The sequence below is a fragment of the Pongo abelii genome, chromosome 15 (genome assembly GCF_028885655.2).
Source record: "Pongo abelii isolate AG06213 chromosome 15, NHGRI_mPonAbe1-v2.0_pri, whole genome shotgun sequence".
In the NCBI taxonomy this organism is placed as follows: Eukaryota; Metazoa; Chordata; class Mammalia; order Primates; family Hominidae; genus Pongo; species Pongo abelii.
The window spans coordinates 71,401,341-71,423,413 of NC_072000.2; the positions used below are offsets into that span (position 1 = coordinate 71,401,341).

The 22,073-nt window shown below is 40.2% G+C and overlaps 1 protein-coding gene across 23 annotated transcripts in view; it reads left to right on the forward strand.

Moving 5' to 3' along the window:
• The window catches only part of GARIN2 (golgi associated RAB2 interactor family member 2), a 40,717-nt gene that overhangs the window by 13,775 nt on the left and 4,869 nt on the right, over positions 1 to 22,073 (forward strand). For 7 of the 23 annotated variants that reach the window (XR_008513320.2, XM_054530722.2, XM_054530727.2 and 4 more), the window contains exons 5-8: positions 672 to 1,224; positions 4,351 to 4,598; positions 17,936 to 18,013; positions 19,092 to 19,120. Coding sequence is in view for 19 of the 23 variants with exons in the window: in XM_054530722.2 (XP_054386697.1) it covers positions 672 to 1,224; positions 4,351 to 4,598; positions 17,936 to 18,013; positions 19,092 to 19,120 (908 nt within the window). In the remaining 4 variants the exon portion in view is untranslated. Of the gene's footprint in view, positions 1 to 671; positions 1,225 to 4,350; positions 4,599 to 5,577; positions 8,381 to 17,935; positions 18,014 to 19,091; positions 19,335 to 22,073 lie in introns of those variants that run through there. The other 16 variants (XR_008513321.2, XM_054530729.2, XM_054530735.2 and 13 more) reach the window with 6 other exon arrangements.

Consider the following 22,073-nt stretch of genomic DNA (forward strand, 5'->3'; position numbering starts at 1 on the left):
TTTTTGTATTTTTAGTAGAGACAGGGTTTCACCATATTGGTCAGGCTGGTATTGAACTCCTGACCTCAGGTGATCCACCCGCCTTGGCCTCCCAAAGTGCTGGGATTACAGGTGTGAGCCACTGCACCCAGCCCATTCTGACGTTTTTATACATCAGAGCCTTAGGCATATGATTAAGATGAGATGGTCCTCAGGAGCCCCTACCCAGATCTATCTGGGAGGTAAGTCTGGTGTCTTGAGTCTCACTCTTCAAACTACTATAAAATATAAGAAAGAGGCTGGGCATGGTGGCTCACATCTGTAATCCCAGTACTTTGGGAGGCCAAGGCAGGTGAATTGCTTGAGCCCAGGCATTCAAGACCAGCCTGGGCAACATGGTGAAACCTTGTCTCTACAAAAAAAATGCAAAAATTAGCCAGGCGTTGGTGGTACATACCTGTTGTCCCAGCTACTCGGGAGGATGAGGTGGGAGGATCACTTAGGCACAGGAAGTCGAGGCTGCAGTGAGCCATGATCGCATCACCACTGCACTCCAACCTGGGCAACAGAGTGAGACCTTGTCTCAAAACAAACAAACAAACAAATATATATATATATATATATATAAGAAAGGCCTTTTTATAAGCCTCCAGTCAGGTCTCCAGATGATGTTACTGTGTGCTTGTTTGCAGGTTTCTCCCCCTGCAGTTTGTGACTCTTTCTGTGCATGACGCGGAGAACATGCGCCTGAAAGTAAAGCTGGTGAGTGGTCGAGCCTACTACTTACAGCTCTGCACCTCTGCATATAAACAGGACACCTTGTTTTCTCAATGGGTAGCCCTCATCTCCCTCTTGAATCAGGAGAAAGCCAAAGTTTCCAAAGTGTCGGAGGTTTCAAGTCTCTCAGGAATTACAAATAGCACAGACATCACAGGCTCCACAGATGTGATGGATATCACCGCGTTCACAGCCATCCTGACCCCGTACATGTATGCAGGTACAGGCCCTGAACATGTCAGGGACAGCATAGATTTCTCAGAATTCACAGACATCACCGACATCACAGATGTCACAGATCTTCCAGAAAATGAGGTCCCAGAGGTCCCGGATGTAAGAATTGTCACAGAAGTCATAGAAGTCAGAGAAGCCACGGAAGTCACAGACAGCTCTGATATTACAGACTGCTCGGGAGTCACAGTGGTGTTTGAAAACAATGACTTAATCAGGGCCAAGCAAGAGGAGAAGGTACGTGTCACCGAAGACTTTCATGCTTTAGTAATCGAGAACTAGAGGGATTACCGAGATCATACTTCTTGGTTAACTGACATTGATTATCAAAATGCTATGGAACCTACCTACTCTGAGTAACCTAATTTTAATAGTGAGGTTCAATCTCTGAACCCTGGTATAAAGGAGTTGTAAGATGTCTCCTGATATAGGCAGTGACCACCGTTAACATAAATCTTAGCCCAGCATCAGAAATGGAAAGAATTTTGGAATCAGAATCAGAACCAAGTTAGACTCTCAACCTGCGGCTCATATTACTTGTGTGACTTCGCCCAAGTCACAGAATCCACATAAGCCTCAGTTTCCTCACTTCTAAAATAAGGATATTAATACAATGTAAGGGTTAATTTCTGGTTTAAAAATATATAGCAGTACCCAGTACCTCGAAGGATGGGATGGAATTTCGATGGGTAAACATGAGGATGGAAATAGGATAATAAAAAATAAAACAAAGTGAGTGGCTTTAGAAAAGCCCAGACAGTGGAAAAACAGAGTCACGTCCAAAAATATTGCGTTCAGTTGGGCTAGAGAATAATATATGTGGAGAATAGTAGAATATAGGACTAGAAAGTTGCTTAAAAACCTTGAGAGCCAAATTTAAAAGTGAGAACTTCACTCTTTGGGCAAACCTTAGTGACCAAAGTCTCCTGTGTAAGGGAATGAAGGAGCTGTGTTTTTAAAAGATTAATCTAATGGCAGGATGGATTATAGGTAAAGAGATCTGTTTGAAGACTGCTGCTGAAAAACTTCCTCTAGGTCCACAATAGAAAAAAGCCTGGTGCAGTGGCTCACATCTGTAATCCCGGCACTTTGGGAGGCCAAGACAGGTGGATTGCTTGAGCTTGGGAGTTCAAGACCAGCCTGGGAAACATGGCAAAACCCCATCTCTACTAAAAATACAAAAGTTAGCTGGCCATGGTGGTGTACGCCTGTAGTCCCAGCTACTAGGGAGGCTGAGGTGGGAGAATTACTTGACCCTTGGAGGCAGAGGGTGCAGTGAGCCGAGATCGTGCCACTGCTCTCGAGCCTGGGTGACAGAGTCACACCCTGTCTCAAAAAACACAAAAGAAAAGAAAAGAAAGATGGTAGGGATGGGCGCAGTGGCTCACGTCTGTAATCCCAGCACTTTGGGAGACCGAGGCGGGCAGATCACCTGAGGTCAGGAGTTTGAGACCAGCCTGGCCAACATGGCAAAACCCCGTCTCTACTAAAAAAATAAAAATTAGCCGATGTGATAGTGGGTGCCTGTAATCTCAGCTACCTGGGAGGCTGAGGCAGGAGAATTGTTTGAACCCGGGAGGCAGAGGTTGCAGTGAGCCAAGATCATGCCATTGCACTCCAGCCTGGGCAACAGAGTGAGACCCTGTCTCAAAAAACAAACAAACAAACAAATCTAATTTTTAATTAGGAAAAATTCAAATAGTTCTACACAATTTTTAATGACAGGAGGAAAATACTTATAATAAAATGTTAAGTGAAAAAGGTAGGAGACAGAACTTCAAGATGATCTAAGTAGACATAAAGTAAATAGACAGAAAGATCAGGGTGAAATGTGCATAGAAGTAGTTGTTTCTGGGCAGTGGCATCATACAAGCAATAATTTTTTATTATTATTATTATTATTATTATTATTATTATTTTGAGACAGTCTCACTCCATTGCCCAGGCTGGTGAGATCTCGGCTCACTGCAACCTCCACCTCTCAGGTTCAAGCGATTCTTTTGCCTCAGCCTTCCAAGTAGCTGGGATTACAGGCGCCCACCACATGCCCAGTTAATTTTTGTATTTTTAGTAGAGATGGGGTTTTTCCATGTTGCCCAAGCTGGTCTCAAACTCCTGGCCTCAAGTGATCCACCTGCCTTGGCAAGCAATAATATTCTATCTTTAGCTTTATTCATTATAGGATTTTCCAAATATGCTATAATAAATATGTATGACTTTCATTGTCAGGGAAAAGTGAAGTTTTATCCTTAAGGAAGAATATTATTACATCATTTTTAAGGAAATGTAGTAGAGGTGTATTAGGCCATTCTTGCATTGCTATAAAGAAATATCTGAAGCTGGGCAATTAATAAAGAAAAGAGGGTTAATTGGCTCATGGGTCTGTAGGTGGTAAAGGAAGCACAATGCTGGCATCTGCTTCAGGTGAGGGCCTCAGGGAACTTACAATAGTGCGGAAGAGAAGGGGAGCCAGCACATCACATGGCCAGAGAGAGAGCAAAAGAGAGAGGAAGGAGGTGCCAGGCTCTTTTAAACAACCAAATCTCGCATCAATTTAGAGTGAAAACTCACTCATTATGGTAAGGACAGCACCAAGCCATTCACGAGGGATCTGCCCCCAAGACCTAAACACCTCCCACTAGGCCCACTTCCAACATTGGAGGTCACATTTCAACATGAGATTTTCAAGTGACAAAACATCCAAACCATATCAAGAAGTAATGGACTAGGCAGGGGCAGTGGAAAGAAGAAGGTGCAGACATGAAGGACATTAGAAAGTTGGCTTTAGGGCCTGCTGACCAACTGCCTTGGGCCCTGAGTGATTCTGATCAAATCAGAGAGCGGCTAGGAGAGGTGATACATTAACAGAAATTGGGAAATTAGGAGGAAGGGGGGATTTTAGAGTATTAAGTTTTAGATACAGGTTCTAAGTCTTTTGACAAAAAAAAAAATTTCTTTTATATTATGAGCCCCCAATCTCTGTAACCTATCAGATGCTCTAATTAAGACCAAACTCAGACTGGGGAATCAGTGGCATTTCTGGGAAACTTTTCTTGTGCTGACAATTCACAGAGAAGTACTGTAATTAGATGCCAACTGTCTTCTGTGAGGTGACAACATGAGCTGAGGAACATGTGTCAGGCTGCAGTGGCGCAGGCCCTGGCTCCCACACAGCCTGCCGCCAACACACCCGGGGCTCTCCCCATGGTCGTGCCATTCTAAGCCTCACTCCCTCCTTACTACTCCTCACAGGCGTTCAGTGACGATGAATGAAATGGTGCCTGTATTTGATACTGTTCCACAAACACCTATTACCTGATGCTCTCCTGTTACCTGATTTGCTGCTGCTTTTTATTTTTAAAGGAAAAACTGAAAAACATTCTGAAGCCTGGGTGTCTACAAGGTACAAAAAGTAAGAGTGAGTTGAAAGAATCCTCAAAACATGTCACCGTCTCAAACATAACACTGACTTTTGAAGGTAAAAGATATTTTCAAACTACCTTGACTCCAGTAGAAAGTGAGGCAAATACATCCAAGGAGATGGAGGATAAGACCTCTGAAGAAAAGATGCCTGATTTTCAGAGCACAGCTCTCAAGGCTGAAGAATCCAGGTATGTGAGGCAGGAATGTGCCAAAGGAATTCTAAGACATGAAATATTAATAAAGTGTGTGCTTTAGTCTCTTAACTCAGGCATCTGCCACTGAAGATTCTCAGAGACAGATATAGTGTAACTGAATGATGATATAGTCAACTCTGACCCACATTTGGTTCAACCTTGGCTAAGTTTTATTTTCATGCCAACTTGTCATGTTACTCAGTTGGCATTCTGGGGTGTCTACCTGATGTCAGTTGTTGTATGTGCTTCAGGAAATATAACAGAGGCCGGGTGCAGTGGCTCACACCTGTAATCCCAGCACTTTGGGAGGCTGAGGCAGGTGGATCGCCTGAGGTCAGGAGTTCAAGACCAGCCTGGCCAACATGGCAAAATCCCATCTCTACTAAAAAATTAGCCGGGCGTGGTGGCAGGCGCCTGTAATCCCAGCTACTCGGGAGGCTGAGGCATGAGAATTGCTTGAACCCTGGAGGTGGAGGTTGCAGTGAACTGAGATCGCACCACTGCACTCCAGCCTGGGCGACAGAGAAACACTCTGTCTCGAAAAAAAAAGGAAAATAGAATCACAGTGTTCACATATTTTGGAGTTGGGGCATTGACTTCAATAGTGATTATGGGTACTTGTAATTTTATTAAAGATACATCTCTATACTTCCCTATATTTTCTTCTATACATATTCTCTATGTATCCCTTATCCTTCTCTGCACTTCCAACTAATAACTTTTTTGCTTTTTCTTTTTTAAAGACTAGTCAAGTGCAGTAATGAGAAAAGGAAAAAGTTAATTCTACTTGTGACAATAAATGCTAAAATCTTAGTCTTAGCAGGGAAAATACAGCAAGTGCATAAAATTAAGGGAATGGTTAATATTAATCATTATTAAAATATAGAAGAGTAGAATAGCCATGATACTATGAATATATTTGATAAAGTTTGATATTCTTTTTTTTTTTTTTTTTTTTTTTTTTTTTTTTGAGACGGAGTCTCGCTCTGTCGCCCAGGCTGGAGTGCAGTGGCGCGATCTCGGCTCACTGAAAGCTCCGCCTCCCAGGTTCACGCCGTTCTCCTGCCTCAGCCTCCCGAGCAGCTGGGACTACAGGCGCCCGCCACCATGCCCGGCTAATTTTTGTATTTTTAGTAGAGATGGGGTTTCACCATGTTAGCCAGGATGGTCTCAATCTCCTTACCTGATGATCCGCCCACCTTGGCCTCCCAAAGAGCTGGGATTACAGGCGTGAGCCACCGCGCCTGCTCTGTTTGATATTCTTGATCACAGAAAAGATCCACATAGTTGTGAGTTTTCCTTTAGCACAATAAAGAATATTTACCACAAACCAGAGCCTATATTATTTTTAATGAAGAAATTTATAATTGTTCTATTTAGAACTTAGAACACAACATGGTGAAAACCCCATCTCTACAAAAACTACAAAAATTAGCCAGGAGTGGTGGTACATTCCTGTAGTTCCAGCTACTGGGGAGGCTGAGGTGGGAGGATGGCTTGAACCCAAGAGGTCAAGGCTGCAGTGAGCCACAATTGTGCCACTGCACTCCAGCCTGGGTGACAGAGTGAGACCCTGTCTCAAACAAAAACAAAACTGAGAACAAATTAGGAATGTTCCCATTAACATTTCTATGTAATATAAAAGTTTCTAGCAATCTGATAGGGCTCAGAAATACAAAGAAAATTATGAATTTTTAAAATCACTCTTTGCAAGTGGCAACTCATATTTAGAAAATTTGAGAATCAACAAAATTTTAGTTTCTTTTGGAAGGTCACAGATTATAAGGTAAACACAAAAAATAGTTTTAATTTGCATGCCAAAAATATACTGAAGAAAGGGTGTATTTTTCAATAGCAACAACAAAAAGCAAACATTTAGTGAGGCTGATACTCTTATCTATATAAATGGCATTATAAAACTTTAATGGCAGAAATAAAAGACAACTTGAATAAGGAAAACTAGATTCTTCTTCTGCATAAGTAGATTTAAATACAATACCAATTAACATCTCAATAAGATATCTCATAGAAATCATAAAATTGTATTTAAAAAGGATGTGGAAAAGATAGGGGTAAACATCTCAAGGCAACAGGGTAGGAGGGGAGAGAGGGGTAAAACACTACACATTGACTACGGCGTACAGTGCTTGGGTGATGAGTGCCCCAAAATCTCGGAAATCACCACTAAAGAACTTATTAATGTAACAACAACAACAAAAATCAGAAACTGGACCATTAGGTTCACATTTAAAACTGTTTTTAAAAATTCACTGACCAGTTGAGTGCTTAGCATTGCACTCAACCTGGCTTGGTTGAGGATAAATAATGTCAGCCTCCCCGTTCTGGGCCAGTGCTGACAGATACTTAATCATGCATTTGGAGACTGTTGTTTCTGGCTCATGTATTGCAGGCTCTTAGCTGCTTTCTCTGTTTCATTTGTTATGTATTTAATCTTATAAGCTGCCTGTCATTGGCTTGTACAGAGGATAAAGCTAAGATGATGGCAGGATAGTCTCCAGTTCTTTCACTTAAAGTTTTTATCTTCCCAACTGGATTATAAGCACTTTGCAGGCAGGGAGCACTCTTTTTTGTAAGGTATCCTTCACACCTCTTAGAACACATGCTGGACACAGAGAAGGGCTCAAAGCTGGCTTGGTGAATTAAAAGAACAATGGTAATATGTTACTATAATATTAGGAACTATTTTGTACATGGTGAAAAGATTTTCATTATAAACTTGGTACTTACAAAGACTGCCTAATGTAAAGGAAAGCAGAAATGCTAGGATCATTGTTTTGCATTGTTAAAAAATATTCTATTATGCATTCAAAAAACAGTTTTCCATTTCCTATGCTATTCTTTCTAATTCAGCATGTTTGATTTTCCATAGTAAAAAGTTAAAGAAAAAAAATATCAAGGAAACAATTGGGATGAAAATGTCTAAGAGCTACTCAGTCCTATAAAATATTAAGCCGTGTTATAATTAAATGGCCATCAGAACTACCAGTGCAAAGTTTAGAATATAGAAATAAAGACATAACCAGGCACAGGGGCTCATGCTTGTAATGCTAGCACTTTGGGAGTCTGAGGTAGGACGACAATCCTGGGCAACTTACCGAGACCCTGTCTCTACAAAAAAAATTTAAAAGTAGCCAGGTGTGATGGCACTTGACTATTGTCTTAGCTACAGGGAAGCTGAGGCAGGAGGATCTCTTGAGCCCAGGAGTTCAAGGTTACAGTAAGCTATGAACATGTCACTGCACTCCAGCCTGTCTCAAAAAAAAAAAGAAAAGAAAAGAAACAAAAATAGATCCAAACTGACATGAATTCAAAAGAAGCATGGAAAGAGGCCGGGCACAGTGGCTCACGCCTGTAATCTCAGCATTTGGGAGGCTGAGGCGGGTAGATCACGAGGTCAGGAGTTCAAGACCAGCCTGGCCAAGATGGTGAAACCCTGTCTCTACTAAAAACTACAAAAATTAGCCAGGCACGGTGGCGGGCACCTGTAATCCCAGGTACTCGGGAGGCTGAGGCAGGAGAATTGCTTGAACCCAGAAGGCAAAGGTTGCAGTGAGCCAAGATCACGCTACTGCATTCCAGCCTGGGTGACAGAGTAAAACTCCATCTCAAAAAAAGAAGAAAAAAAAAAGAGAAGCACAGAAAAAGCAAAATTCTAGGAAAATGTTGGTCAAAGATCTATGATGTACCATAAAAAAATTTCAGATAGTAAAAGAGTAAATTATTTTAAAACTATAATGAGCCAGAAGAAAATGAAATGGTATCATTGCCTCATTTACAGAGGAAAGATCATTTATTGTCCACTGATACAATAAAAGTAATTTTCAATGGCAGAGTTTACGTGATTCACTCAAAAATATTTATGAGCACTTCCTATGCCCTAGGCACTGGGGATACAGCAGCAAAAATGATCAAGTCCCTATCTCATGGAGTGTTTTATTCTAGTGGGGGACACAGATAATAAACCAATACAATATGTTATGCCAGCTGGAATGTGCTGTGATGAAAATAAAAAGAGAGAGAGAGAATAGAGAGTGAGAGTGATTAGAAGAGGGTGGAGAGATATTTTATACAGGTGGTCAAGGCCATTTGATCAGAGACCTGAGCAAGTGTGAACCTCTGGGGGAATAGAGTTCCAAGTTGATTGACTGCATAACAATTACAAATCTCTGCCAAATAAATCATTTTAAAAAAATAAATACACTCATATATGTATGACGACAGAGTGGGGGGGAAAAGCATAATAGGCCGGTAGCGGTGGCTCATGCCTGTATTCCCAGCACTTTGGGAGGCCGAGGCAGGCGGATCATGAGGTCAGGAGTTCGAGACTAGCCTGGCCAACATGGTGAAACCCCGTCTCTACTAAAAATACAAAAATTAGCGGGGTGTGGTGGCAGGCGCCTGTAATCCCAGCTACTCGGGAGGCTGAGGCAGGAGAATTGCCTGAACCCGGGAGACTGAAGTTGCAGTGAGCCGAGATCATGCCATTGCACTCCAGCCTGGGTGACAGAGCAAGACTCCATCTCGGAAAAAAAAAAAACAACGAAAAAGTATAATAGATTACCTTTATATATAAGTAGTTGGTAGGAATTTGTAAGAGATCCAATTAGCAAATGATTTAAGGACATAAATAGAAAATTTACTCCAGAAGACAACTACTTGAGAAGGAATCAACCTCACTAATAATTAAAGAAATACAAGTTAAGCAATTACCAGTTAGCTTTTCATTAGGTGTCAACAACACTCTTGGTGTCACTGTAAATGGCTGTCAATTCAATTCACACCCCAAATGTTTGTACTCCTTTACTTATGGTAACATGTCAAAGAAATAATTCAAAGGGGAAAATAACTTACCTGAACATAGCGTTTCGTATGGAAAACCTGTAAGTAATCCAGATGCTCACAACTGGGAAAATGGCTAACCAGGAAACAGTATGTCGATTTCATGAAACAACAGAACCCCATTAGAAAAAGCCATAGGCAGAATTTCAATGAAAACAGCTATGGCTGGCATGGTTGCTCCTGCCTATAATCCCAGCACTTTGGGAGGCTGAGGCAGGAGGACTGCTTGAGCCCAGGAGTTCGAAACCCACCTGGGCAACACAGGGAGACCCTGTCTCTATTTAAAAAAAAGAAGAAGAAGAAAGAAAAAAGAAAAGAGCTACGTTCGTAATAAGGAATTATAAGCTGGAGAAGCAAAATTCCAAAAAATGTAAATACAATGGTATTTTATTTCTATAGTCTGGGAAGAAACCACAGTTTGGGCATAGTTGATGATAAAAGGAATAAATGTTTGTTGTAGCTATTGATAGATGTTTCTATTAAACTTTCATTATATAATTGATTACACATATAATTTTAAAAGTAAATTGAATCTAGGATGCATTCATTGGGAGACAGTTTAACACAGCCAATAGAGAATGAACTTTGCCACAGGTCATGATGGCTCAGACCTGTAATCCCAGCACTTAGGGAGGCCGAGGGAGGCAGATAGCTTAAGTCCAGGAGCTCGAGACCAGCCTGGGCCACATGGTGAAACCCTGTCTCTACAAAAATTAGTTAGGTGTGGTAGCATGTGTCTATAGTCCCAGCTACTCAGGAGGCTGAGGTGGATCGCCTGAACCTGGGAGGTGGAGGTTGCAGTGAGCTGAGATCGCACCACTGCACTCCAGTCTGGGTGACAGAGTGACACCCTGCCTCAAAAAACAAACAAAAACAGAGAATAAGCTTTGCAGTCAGATCTCTGGGTTCAAATGCTGGCTTCTCTATCTCATTAGCTCTATGGTCTTGGGCAAGTTACTTCTTCAGGTATGTTTCCTCATTTGTAAAATGGGAATACTATCTACCATGTAGAATTGCTATAAGGATTAAATAGCTGATATTAAAATCCTCACAATACCAGGCACATGGTAACTGTTCAAAATACATCTAGGTATAGATATAGATAAAATATAGGTGGGAGGAAGGAGGGAAAGAGGGAGGAAGATAGGTTCAAGCAAACTGAACAAAAAAACCTAATGTAGATTTGACTCACATTGAATACAGTACAAACATGGTTCTGTACCACACAGGATGTCTGAAGTAATCTTTCCACTATACTACCCAATAAACTGAACCTAGAGAAGAACTGGGGAAAAGAGCACAAAACTGATTAAATATTTTTAGTGTAGTAAAAAAAAATGAGGTGATAGGAGAATGTTAATAGGTGACAATGACCATATTCAAATGTATGAGAAAGTTCGCAGAAAGCTACATTTACAAAGTAGATTTAAAGTAAATTATTTTAACACAGAGGAAAATTTTATTATTAGGTAATATAGCAATCAATTTAAAAAATAACCTGGGCAAAGTGGTTCACACGCCTGTAATCCCATCAACTGCGGAACCTACAGTGGGAGTACCATCCTGGGCAACTTAACAAAACCCTGTCACTAAAACAAAAGTGGGAGGGTCACTTGAGCCTAGGAGTTTGAAGCTTTGGTGAGCATGATCAAGCCATTGCACTCCAGCCCGGGTGATGGAGCAAGACACTGACTCTTAAATAAATAAATACTTATCATTTATTATATATTGATAAACAACAGAACCAGTTTCTGTAGGTTCTGTACATTGTGAAGTCTGTCCCTGCAAAACTTCTCAAAAATGAACATTAAATCATTTGTCCTGGATAGACTTTAAGCATTCTCCTGCCGGGAGACCTTTTCATGTTTCTTGTAATGTAATCTTAACCACTGTGAAGATCTGCTAAAATGAGTAATAGAATGCATGCTAAAGTCAAATATAGGTGTGCTCTGGGGAATTCCTTGAAAGAGTATAATGAAAACAGTAAACACACTAGGTACATTGTAAGGTTCTGAGAAGCATAGTGATGAAAGTGCACAGAGGGCTTTGGACATATTAGTTGCTCGGTAAATGATCATTATTGTCACTAATAATTCATTTTTAACAATGTAGATTAAATAAAAAAAGTATCTTCTTTAAAATGGCTCCTCTGACAAAAAATGTATCATAGGGCCAGGGGCAGTGTGTCACCCCTGTAATCCCACGGGCAGATCGCTCAAGCCAAGGAGTTGGAGACCAGCCTGGGCAACATGGCAAAACCCTGTCTCTACAAAAAAATACAAAAATTTAGCAAAGCATGGTGGCATGCGCCTGTAGTCACAGCTACTAGGGAGGCTGAAGTGGAAGGATCACCTAATCCTGGGGGGTTGAGGCTGCAGTGAGCCATGATAGAGCCACTGCACTCCAGCCCGGGTGACAGAGCAAGACCCTGTTGCAAAAAAAAAAAAAAAAAAGTGTATATATATATATATATTTACACATATATACAAATAAATATATACACAAAAATATCTTATTCAACTGAGGATTAACTACTCAAAGCTGGTTTTTCTAAAAAGTCTTCTTTCCTAACAAAGTATAGGCCAAGGGAAACAAAGGAAAAGGGTGATCCTTAGGAGAGCCACAAACCTTGAAATCAGAGTAGTTTGCTTTAGCTGCTTGAGCACTGCATTTTTCACAATCCCAGAGCCTCTAGATACAAGTGCCAAGACATTCAAAGTGTTGGCTCTTGGCTGCTCAAGCAAAGCATCGTTAACCATCTAAGGTTTCTATATGAGTTGTTCTCAAAATGAGGACGCTGGACCAGCAGCATCACCTGGGAACTGGTTAAAGACGTAAATGCTTAGGCTTCATCCCATCTTACTGAATCATAAGCTTGGGGATAGGGCATAGAATTCTGTGTTTTAATAGACCTCCAAGTGATTCTAATGCGCACACAGATTTGAGAACCATTTCCTTAGGAGAAGCCAGTCATATCTATCAAGCAAGGATTCCTGTCTCACAATGGCTTCTCCTGAAGCCCTACAGTCAAAATAAGGATTCTGCTTTTATAGCTGTGGAAAGAACTATAGCCTCACCAGGAATCTTCCAGGGAGCTTTCTTCCAGGACTAGGAGCTCGAAAAGATAAACTATGGTTCAATGTGTGAATTGCTGTTATCACCCACAGACATTTTCCTACTTTTACTGAGGACACAGAAGTCACTGAAATAAATTTCTCTCCAGAACACTGATCTATTGTTTTTTTTTTATGATAACCACTGAGCTATTTCAGTGTAAGTAAACAATGACAGAAGGGCAACTTGTAAGTCTGATGTGTTAGAAGAGAAAGTAAAAAGATTAAAAAACAACAACAACAACAGGAGAGAGTGAGAGTAAAGTAGGAAGAGAAAAACAGAAACCATTAGTCAGAAATAGGAAAGGGATACAGGAATATAAGATGCAGAAGGATAGAGGCAGGTGCTGCTCAGTGGAAAACGTACCTTTCACTACAATACATGAGTATGGCTTTATTAGAAAAGCATAAGATTTATTTTTAAAAAAAGATTAAATGAATCCATCCAACTTAGCAATTTGTCCTAAATAATCATTGATCAGGTCTGGTCACTCTGATGTCTTCCTCATGTTTTATTTCATTCTTCTGTCTCAAATCCAGTGCCCCCAACCCTTGTCTAACACTTCAAAATCATACCACAAATCAAAATCTCACAAAGTTAACTGAATCATTTCAGCTACTTCTTTCCTTGCCCGAAACAAATGCCCTAAACCATTACATTCGCTTTTAATGCCTCTTAAAAAATTTATGAAAAATAATTAATAAACTTTATTTTTTGCGTGCAGTTTTAGATTTACAAAATAACTGAGCAAATAGTGCATAGAGTTCCACACACGCACCCCACTGTGCCCTCCTACCAATCCCCCATGGTATCTTGTATTAACATCTTACATGTGGTACATTTGTTATGGTCAACGAACACATATTAATACATTGTTAGTAACTACAGTCCATAGTTTACATTACATTAAGGTTTACTCCTTGTGTTGTACAGTTCTGTGGATTTTGTTTTGTTGAGGATTTTGTCATCTATATTCATCTGGGATACTAACCTGTAGTCTTCTTTTTTTGTCATGTCCTTGTCTGGTTTTGGTATCAGGGCAATGCTGTCCTCATAGAATGAGTTAATCACGTTTTGTTAATATTTTGGATTTTTTTTTCAGTCTCCATTTCATTTATTTCTGCTCTGACTTTTATTATTTCTTTCCTTCTACTAATTTTGAGTTTGGATTATTCATGCTTTTCTAGTTCCTCAAGGTGCATCATTAGGTTATTTATTTGACATCTTTCTAGTTTTTTGATGTAGGTATTTATCACTATAAACTTGACTCTTAATACTGCTTTTGCTGTGCCCCCATAAGTTTTGGTATATTGTATTTCTATTTCCATTTGTATCAGTACATTTTTAAATAGCATCCTTCATTTCTTCCTTCACCCTTTGGTCATTTAGGAGCATGTTGTTTAATTTTTATGTATTGTATACTTTTGAATGTTACTGTTGTTATTGATTTCTAGTTTTATTCTGTTGTGGTCAGAAAAATACTTGATAAGATTTTGATTTTTAAAAATTTTGGATAAACTTTTTGACATTTGTTTTGTGTCCTAACATATAGTCAATCCTGGAGAATATTCCACATGCTGATGAAAAGAATGTGTACTGTACAGATGTTGGATGAAATGTTCTATAAATGTCTGTTAAGTCATTTGGTCTGTGATGCAGTTTAAATTCCATGTTTCTTTGATGATTTTCTGTCTAGATGATTTGTCCAACGCTAAGAGTGGGTGTTGAAGTCCCCAGCTATTATTGTATTGGGATCTCTATTTGCCTTTAGATCTAATATTTGCTTTATAAATCTGGGTGCTCCAGTGTACATGTATATTTACAATTGTTATATCTTCACGTTAAATTGATCCATTTATAACTATAGAATGACTTTCTTCATCTTTTTTTTACAGTTTCTGACTTAAAGTCTGTTTTATCTGATATAAATACGGCTACTCTTGCTTGACTTTGGTTTCCATTTGCATCAAATATCTTGTTTCATTTCTTCACTTTCAGTCTATATGTATCTTTACAGGTGAAGTAAGTTTCATGTAGACAGCATATAGTTGAGTCATTTTTTTAAAAATCCATTCAGCCAGTCTATATCTTTTAAGCAGGCAATTTAATCTATTTACATTTAAGGTTATTAGTGATAGGTAAAGACTTACTCCTGTCATTTTGTTACACGTTTTCTGGTTGTTTTGCATATCATTTGCTCCTTACTTCTCTTATTGTTTATTTTTGCAGTTGAGTGATTTTCTGTAGTGATAAGGTTTTATTGCTTTCTCTTTCTCCTTTGTGTATCAGCTCTACCAGTGAGTTTTATAGTTTTGCATGTTTGCATGATGGTGGCTATCATCTTTTCATTTCTATATATAAGTCCCTTGAGCATTTTTTGTAAGGCCAATCTACTGATGATGAATTTCCTTAGTTTTGGTTTATCTGTAAAAGATTTTAATCTTAAGAGTCTAATCTTAACAGTTTTCTTAAGATTATTATTTTAAATTCTTTTTCTGACATTTTATATATTTTCTTATTATTGATGTTTGTTACCGGAGAATTATTGTTTTCCTTTGGAAGTGTCATGTATCCTGTGGTCCTATGTTGAGTTCTATGCATCTAATGGAAAAAATGCCTCTTCCAATTTTATGGAGTAGTGTCACAGGGAAAGACTTATTTATATGAATTGGTCTTGGGATATCAGTTCAGTGGGTTGCGTTGGCTTTGGTTCTAAGTGGATGCAATAGTGTAGTCTCCATGTAGTTTCTTTAGTGTTTGCAAGTTTCTCAGTGGCCTAGGCTTAGAGAGTTTGTGGCATCAGTGGTGCAGCTTTGCCAGGGATGGGCTCACCAGGCTGTTTCTCAGGTCGGGGACAGACAGGCACATACACACAGTGGGTTGGCCAACCTGAGATCTGGCTTGCTGGGTTTGGGGCCATGGGGCTGTTACTGTGGCCAGAAGCATGATCACACAGTTGTTGTCTATGAGTAGCAGCCTACAGAGCTGTTTCTCAGGCCTGGTGTTTCTCAGAGCTATGCACCAGGGATGTGGGTGCACAGCTGCTTGGTTGTGGGTGATCTGGGGGCATGTTTACTGGGTGGGTGGGCCACAGAGCCGTTTCTCAAATCTAGAACACAAGTGCAAGTCTGCTTGGCTGACTCAGGGACATGCTCACTGGGGTCAGCCTGTGGGCTGTTTCTGAGGCCTGATATGTGGATACAGGGCTGCTTGGCAGCCTGGGGCATGTCCACCTGGGTGGCTTATGGGACTGTTTCTCTGGTCCAGGATATGGGTTCTTGCCTGTTTGGCTGGCCTGGGGGCATGCCTGTCAGGAGCAACCTGCAGGACTGTGTCTTGGGCCCTGATTTTGGGTGCAGGGTCATTGGGCAGGCCAGGAACATGTCTGTAGGGGATGGAGGCACTGTGGAACAGTTTTTCATGCCCTAAGCACAGCACATAGCCATTCTGCTTGCCCAGGGGTATATCAGCTGTTTAGAGGTTCAGGGGTCTCTCTCACTTGAGGGTGTGTATGCAGCAGTTTGGCTGACTCAAGGGTGGGTTTTCCATGGATAAGACTGTCATACTCTCCCTCTGGCTAGAAGTGCAGCAGTGAGGGTTGGTTTCCCTGCTATGTAAAGCCACAGCCACAGCAGATCCTGGCCCAGGTTCTGCACAGGTGGTGTTGTCATGTTCAGCCACCAGTGTGGGCTTGGTGGAATGGAGATGGAGCCCTAGGGCTGGAGAGATGCAGTGGCCAGTGGCCCCCCAGAGCAGGTTACTCTCCAGAGGTGGCTCTGGTCTCAAGCAGCAGTTTGGCTCACAGGTGGTGATTGGGGAGTAGGAAGTGCATACCTTGTGCTCTTAACCTGGGGCAATCCAGCTGTGTGAATTCCTAGCAGCTCCCAAAACTAGGCTCAGGGCTTGTGAGGACTGTGGGATTCTCCTGTTGTAAGGACTGTAGGTGTTTTTGGTAGCAGTGGGAGCTGGTGGAGCTCTTCTGCTTACCTTTTCCCTGCAATGGGAAGTCTCTCCTGACTCTGGGCAGATCTAGTCCACGTGGGTGATATAGGTGCCTCCACACTGTCCTCCTGGACTTTCCATCACCACAGACATATCTCTGCTCCCCAGCTGCCCTCCAGTGACCTTCCTTTGACACTCCAGTCACATCTTAGCAGTTTATTCATTGCTGTGGTCCTTTCATGTGGGAGAAGGATGAATGCCAGGCGTCTCTAGTCAGCCATCTTGCTGACATCACTCCCTGAGAATTTTTCTATACTACCCCTTAATAGCTTTTTAAAACATTAAAAATTATAAGAATAACTTTGTTAGGATGAAAAAGGCTCAGCAGGTACTGTTTCATTAGTCTCACTATTGTGATCACTATTAGAAATGATAAAAAATGAATCCCTAAATAAATAGCAAAAATTATAGAATTTTAAAGATATAAAAGATCTCGAGAATTAACAAATCTCCAATTCTTCAAGGTCTCACCCCTCCCTTCTCAGCTCCCTACGCCATTTATCAGCTGACCCTACTGGAGAGAAATAAATAGATGAAGAAAAACAAAACAAAACAAATTTTGGTTAGAAGTAATCCTCTTAAACCCAATTTAATAAAGCATGGATTTCTTTTTATTGCCTATTTGCATCAGGAACATAATTACTATTTAGAGTCTAATTTGAGAATGTTAATTATGGATGAAAGATGTAATATTCTAAGAACAGAATGGAATTCACTACTGCTGTATTGCAGAGACATTAGTGGGATTTAGTAATGCTAGTGGGGTTGAAAAATAAGTTATATATATTATTTTTCTTTTCCATAACCATGGATTTCAGTGACACTTTATAACTGCGTACTTTGGAACACTGATAAAAAATTAGGCTGGGTGCAACGGCTCATGCCTGTAATCCCAAAACTTTGAGAGGCCCAGGCGGGAGGATCGCTTGGGCTCAGGAGCTCAAGACCACCCTGGGCAATATGTCAAGACCCTGTCCCTACAAAAAAGAAAAAAGAAAAAAATTATCTGGGCGTGGTAGTGCACACCTGAGGTCCCAGTTACTCAGGAGGCTGAGGCAAGGGGATTGCTTGAGCTGGGAGGTCAAGGCTGCAAAGAGCCATGATAGAGCTACTGCACTCTAGCCTGGGTAACAGAGGGAGACCTTTTCTCAGGGAAAAAAAAAAAGTAAACGATGACCTTGTTGAATATTGTGCCCTCAGATTTACTAGTCTTTAAAATTTAAATTGAGCATCTTAAATCTAGATGAGTGAAAAATGTTGGAGACTTAAACTTATCTATACTGTCACTTTAGGTCCTTTAGAAATGAAGAATTTACTTTATAAAACATTTATATTTTTTTCTCCTGTCTTGACAGTAGTGCTACCATGGCTCTTTCCTTTGTTTCAAAGAGGATAGTGGCAGGCTTTATTTTAATTTGCATCTATTTTTCAAGGTACATTTACTTGATATTTCTGTCTCTTGAAAATTTTTATCATTAAGCTTAACTTTCATTTAAGTCATCAGATCTATTTGATAAAGACTATATGAATATTTATTTGCAAACTGTATAGAAAATTACTATTTTAACATTTACTTTCTGAAATGTCCATTGTAGAACTTGAACTGGATGTATTTGCCAGTCCCCTTAAAATGGATCACAATTATGTCTTTGCATGTTTATTTTGTAGGATAATAGCTAAGATAATTATCTTTCCTAAACTATTTGTTTTATTCAATACTTCCAAAATACTTATTGAAAAATGTGTCAAGAAATAAGAATTTGGTGAAAATTATGCGACTTAAGTTTATGTTTTAGTATATGCCAGTGAGGTTAAGGAAATAAGTATTTTAATTATTATCAATTTTAAAAATCAGGAGCACAGAAAATAAGCTTCTTTATCCAAAGACATTTCTGAAAGTAAAATCTAAAAAACTGCTAGCCTCCCCTTTTATCCAACAAACCATAAGAAATGTTATTAAATGTAAATAAGGTACATTATTTGCTACAACATTCCCAAGCATGGCCACCCCCAGGAAAGCCAAAGACTTGGTGATAAAGAAGCTACCAGAAGTTGGTGATTTCTCCTAACCATCCATTTCAGAATTTATCCCCAGGTCTCTTCGAAACCCTATATTCCCAACATAATTGGTCTTATTTATTTACGTGGCTCAGCAGCAGCAGTTAACTTCTCTCAGCCTGATAAGGGAAGGACAAGGAGGCAGCAGTGTTGGGGATGCCAGCAGCCCTATGGGGTGACTGGCAATAGATATAATAAGAATAGATTACATATTATTATGTACAGTAAGCTTTTGCGGCTTTTACAGATTGAATAGTCCACATGTTGCAGAAATTTAGGTAATTTTATTCTCATATGTTCTATAATCAGCAATGGCCTAGGCTTGCTAAACATGTTTCATTACTACCCACAAAGCGTTTAAAGAATGACCGGTTATTTCAAATCTAGTAAATCTTTTCTAAATATTTGTGGTTATGCTGGCAAATTTTTGAGATGTGCTATTTATTTTTACAGGAGCTTGAGAACTGAATCAAACACTTCAGGTATGGAACAAATTCCACTACATGTTTTATTGTGATCCCTGGTATTCAGTAGTCATCTCTGGTTCCTGGAAGAGTAGTGTGGCTAAGAGCAAAGGAATTCAGCTAGACTTTTTGATGCATTTCCTTTCTTCACTATGCTCCGTTCTGAGAATCCTATACTGAAGAAACTCTCAAAGCCGATCCTCAGGCTATCTTTCAAGTGGAAAACATTATGGTACTTTACTACTTCAGTTTTCTTTTTCTGCACTGGTTTAGTTTCCCAGTTCCCTGTATCTAAATCATCAGGCATAAACCACGCCAAGCCTAGTTCTGCAGGCAGAATGCAAACTACAGCAATCATAGGACCTGCCATCCTTGCTGATGTGTAACGGGAACGGTCCACAACTAAATTTTTCGTAAATGTAAAATTATCCAGCTCCTCTTTGTTCCTCCTATGTCTTTAGCCTCTACCAGGTGATATTATTTAATGTTTTTGTTTGTTTGTTTGTTGTTTTTTTGTGAGGCATAGTCTCTCTCTGTTGCCAAGGCTGGAGTGCAGTGGTGTGATCTTGCTCACTGCAACGTCTCTGCCTTTCGAGTTCAAGTGATTCTCCTGCCTCAGCCTCCTGAGTAGCTGGGATTACAGGCGTTTGCCACCACGCCTGACTAAATTTTGTATTTTTCACCATGTTGGCCAGGTTGGTCTTGAACTCCTGATGTCCAGTGATCTGCCCGCCTGGGCCTCCCAAAGTGCTGGAATTATAGGAGTGAGCCACCGCCCTGGGCCTATTTAATGTTTGGGTTTTATTTGGCAGTGGGGGAGTGATGATTTTTCTTTACATATTGCCATGTTCTAAGAATCTTTAGCCTGTAACGAACTTTTAATGTGGAGGTTGTCTTATAGGCACCTCTTATAGGTTGTCTTATAGGCAAATCTCTCTCTTTGCTGAGTGCTGAACCAGCTCTAAGTTACTTTCAAACCTGGGAGACAGACCAAGCCTCAGCTTCAGTCATGCACATAAAAGAACACTATGGAAGGAATATTTAACTTGGCATAAGTGAAGAGAAAAAAAAATACTAATTCAAAAAGTAATAATACTTGAAGGCAGTTTTAGTCACACGTACAAGAGTCAGTCCCACAAAAAACAGCAAATTATTATAGGATAGGCTTTTACACAAATGGGATTTGTCTTTGGGCCTTCCCATTGGGCTTTTTTTTTTTTTTTTTTTTGAGACGGGGTCTCGCTCTTTTGCCCAGGCCAGAGTGCAGTGGCACAATCTTGGCTCACTGCAACCTCTACCTCCTGGGTTCAAGTGATTCTCCCACTCCAGCCTTCCAAGTAGCTGGGATTACAAGCACCCGCTACCACGCCTGGCTAATTTTTGTATTTTTTGTAGAGATGGGGTTTCACCATGTTGGCCAAGCTGGTCTCGAACTCCTGACCTCAAGTGATCCGCCCACCTCGGCCTCCCAAAGTGCTGGGATTACAGGCGTGAGCCACTGAGCCTGGCCCCCATTGGGCTTTAGTGTCTAAAAGTACCAGATAAACTTCACTGTAATGTGGTTTGGCCTATATTCCAATCTATACTATTGAACCTGAGAACATTATAGGGAAATGCTGTCATAGCTTATAAGAAAAGTGCAAAATCTCCTTTGCAGTACAGAATTTTCATCTATTAATTTCTACCCTAAACTGTGTTTCATAAAGAAATCAAACTAAATTTGTAGAAATTTCAGATAGATCTAGTATAGGCAAATATTTTCCTCTTAGTTGCTAAAAGCAAAGGTAAATCTACTAGCAGCCTTACTACTATTAAAACTATTGCATGCAATTAGTACATTCTATGTATATTCTATATACATTCTGAGACAGTCATGTATTTAGCCATGGAAGTTTCAAATTAATATAAAGCATTGACATTTTTGTCTTCATCCTCTATGTGACTAATTCTTTTACCTGTTTTCTAGCACAGACTCAGTTTTGTCCAACTGAACAAGCATTTGATTCCTACCTATCATATATGAAGCACTGTGTAGGCTGTGGGAGGGATTAAAAAAGAATTGGACATAGCTGGGCATAGTGGTGTGTGCCTGTAGTCTCAGCTACTTGGGATGCTGAGGCAGGAGGATGGCTTGAGCCTGGGAGTTTGAGGCTGCAGTGAGCTGTGATTGCACCACTGCACTCCAGCCTAAGCAACACAGTGAGATGCTGTCTCAAAAAAAAACAAAACAAAACATAGTAAAACAACAGGATATGTTACCTGGCCTTAGGACATGTGCACAAATAATATAAACCAGAATGTATGTTAGTTATGTGTACTTTAAGAGAAAAGTCCAGAACTTATTTTTTGGCTCAGGAAAGGAAATAATGAGACTCTATGAAAAAGGCAGTCTTTGAGTTAGGAAAGGGGAAAATGAGGATATCCTGAATATAGGGGAACAGGGTGACCAAAATCAAACAAATAGGAAAGTATTGGGCATGTTCGATTTAGGAGTAGTGAGAGATGTGGCTGTGAAGCAAGGCAGGAGTGAAATTACGGAAATAATGGATCATGCTAAGAAGTTAGGTAGCTAAAGAGGAGCCACTGAAAGACAGGGAAATGACAACATTAGTGCTATGTTTTAAGATGATTACTCTGACTGCAGTCTCTAAGAGAAGCTGGAGGGAGGCTAGAGGTAGGGAGACCAGTTAGGAAGCTACTCTAACAGTCAGATGAAGTGTGCCAAAGTCTGAACCAGGTGAGAAGCAATCACAGTGGAAACAAGGACATGAATCCATAGTCAACAAGAGTTATTGCCTGACTGCCTGTGGGAACCAGAGGAAAAAAAACTGGGTATGTCAGTTTGGGAGACAACGTCACTAGGCGATAGTAACCTCATGAAACAGGCTGGGAGAAGGAATTGGAAACATTTTGGAAGGGAAAAATTAAGAAATCAACTCTGAAACATTGAAGTTAGAATCGAATGCTTTGG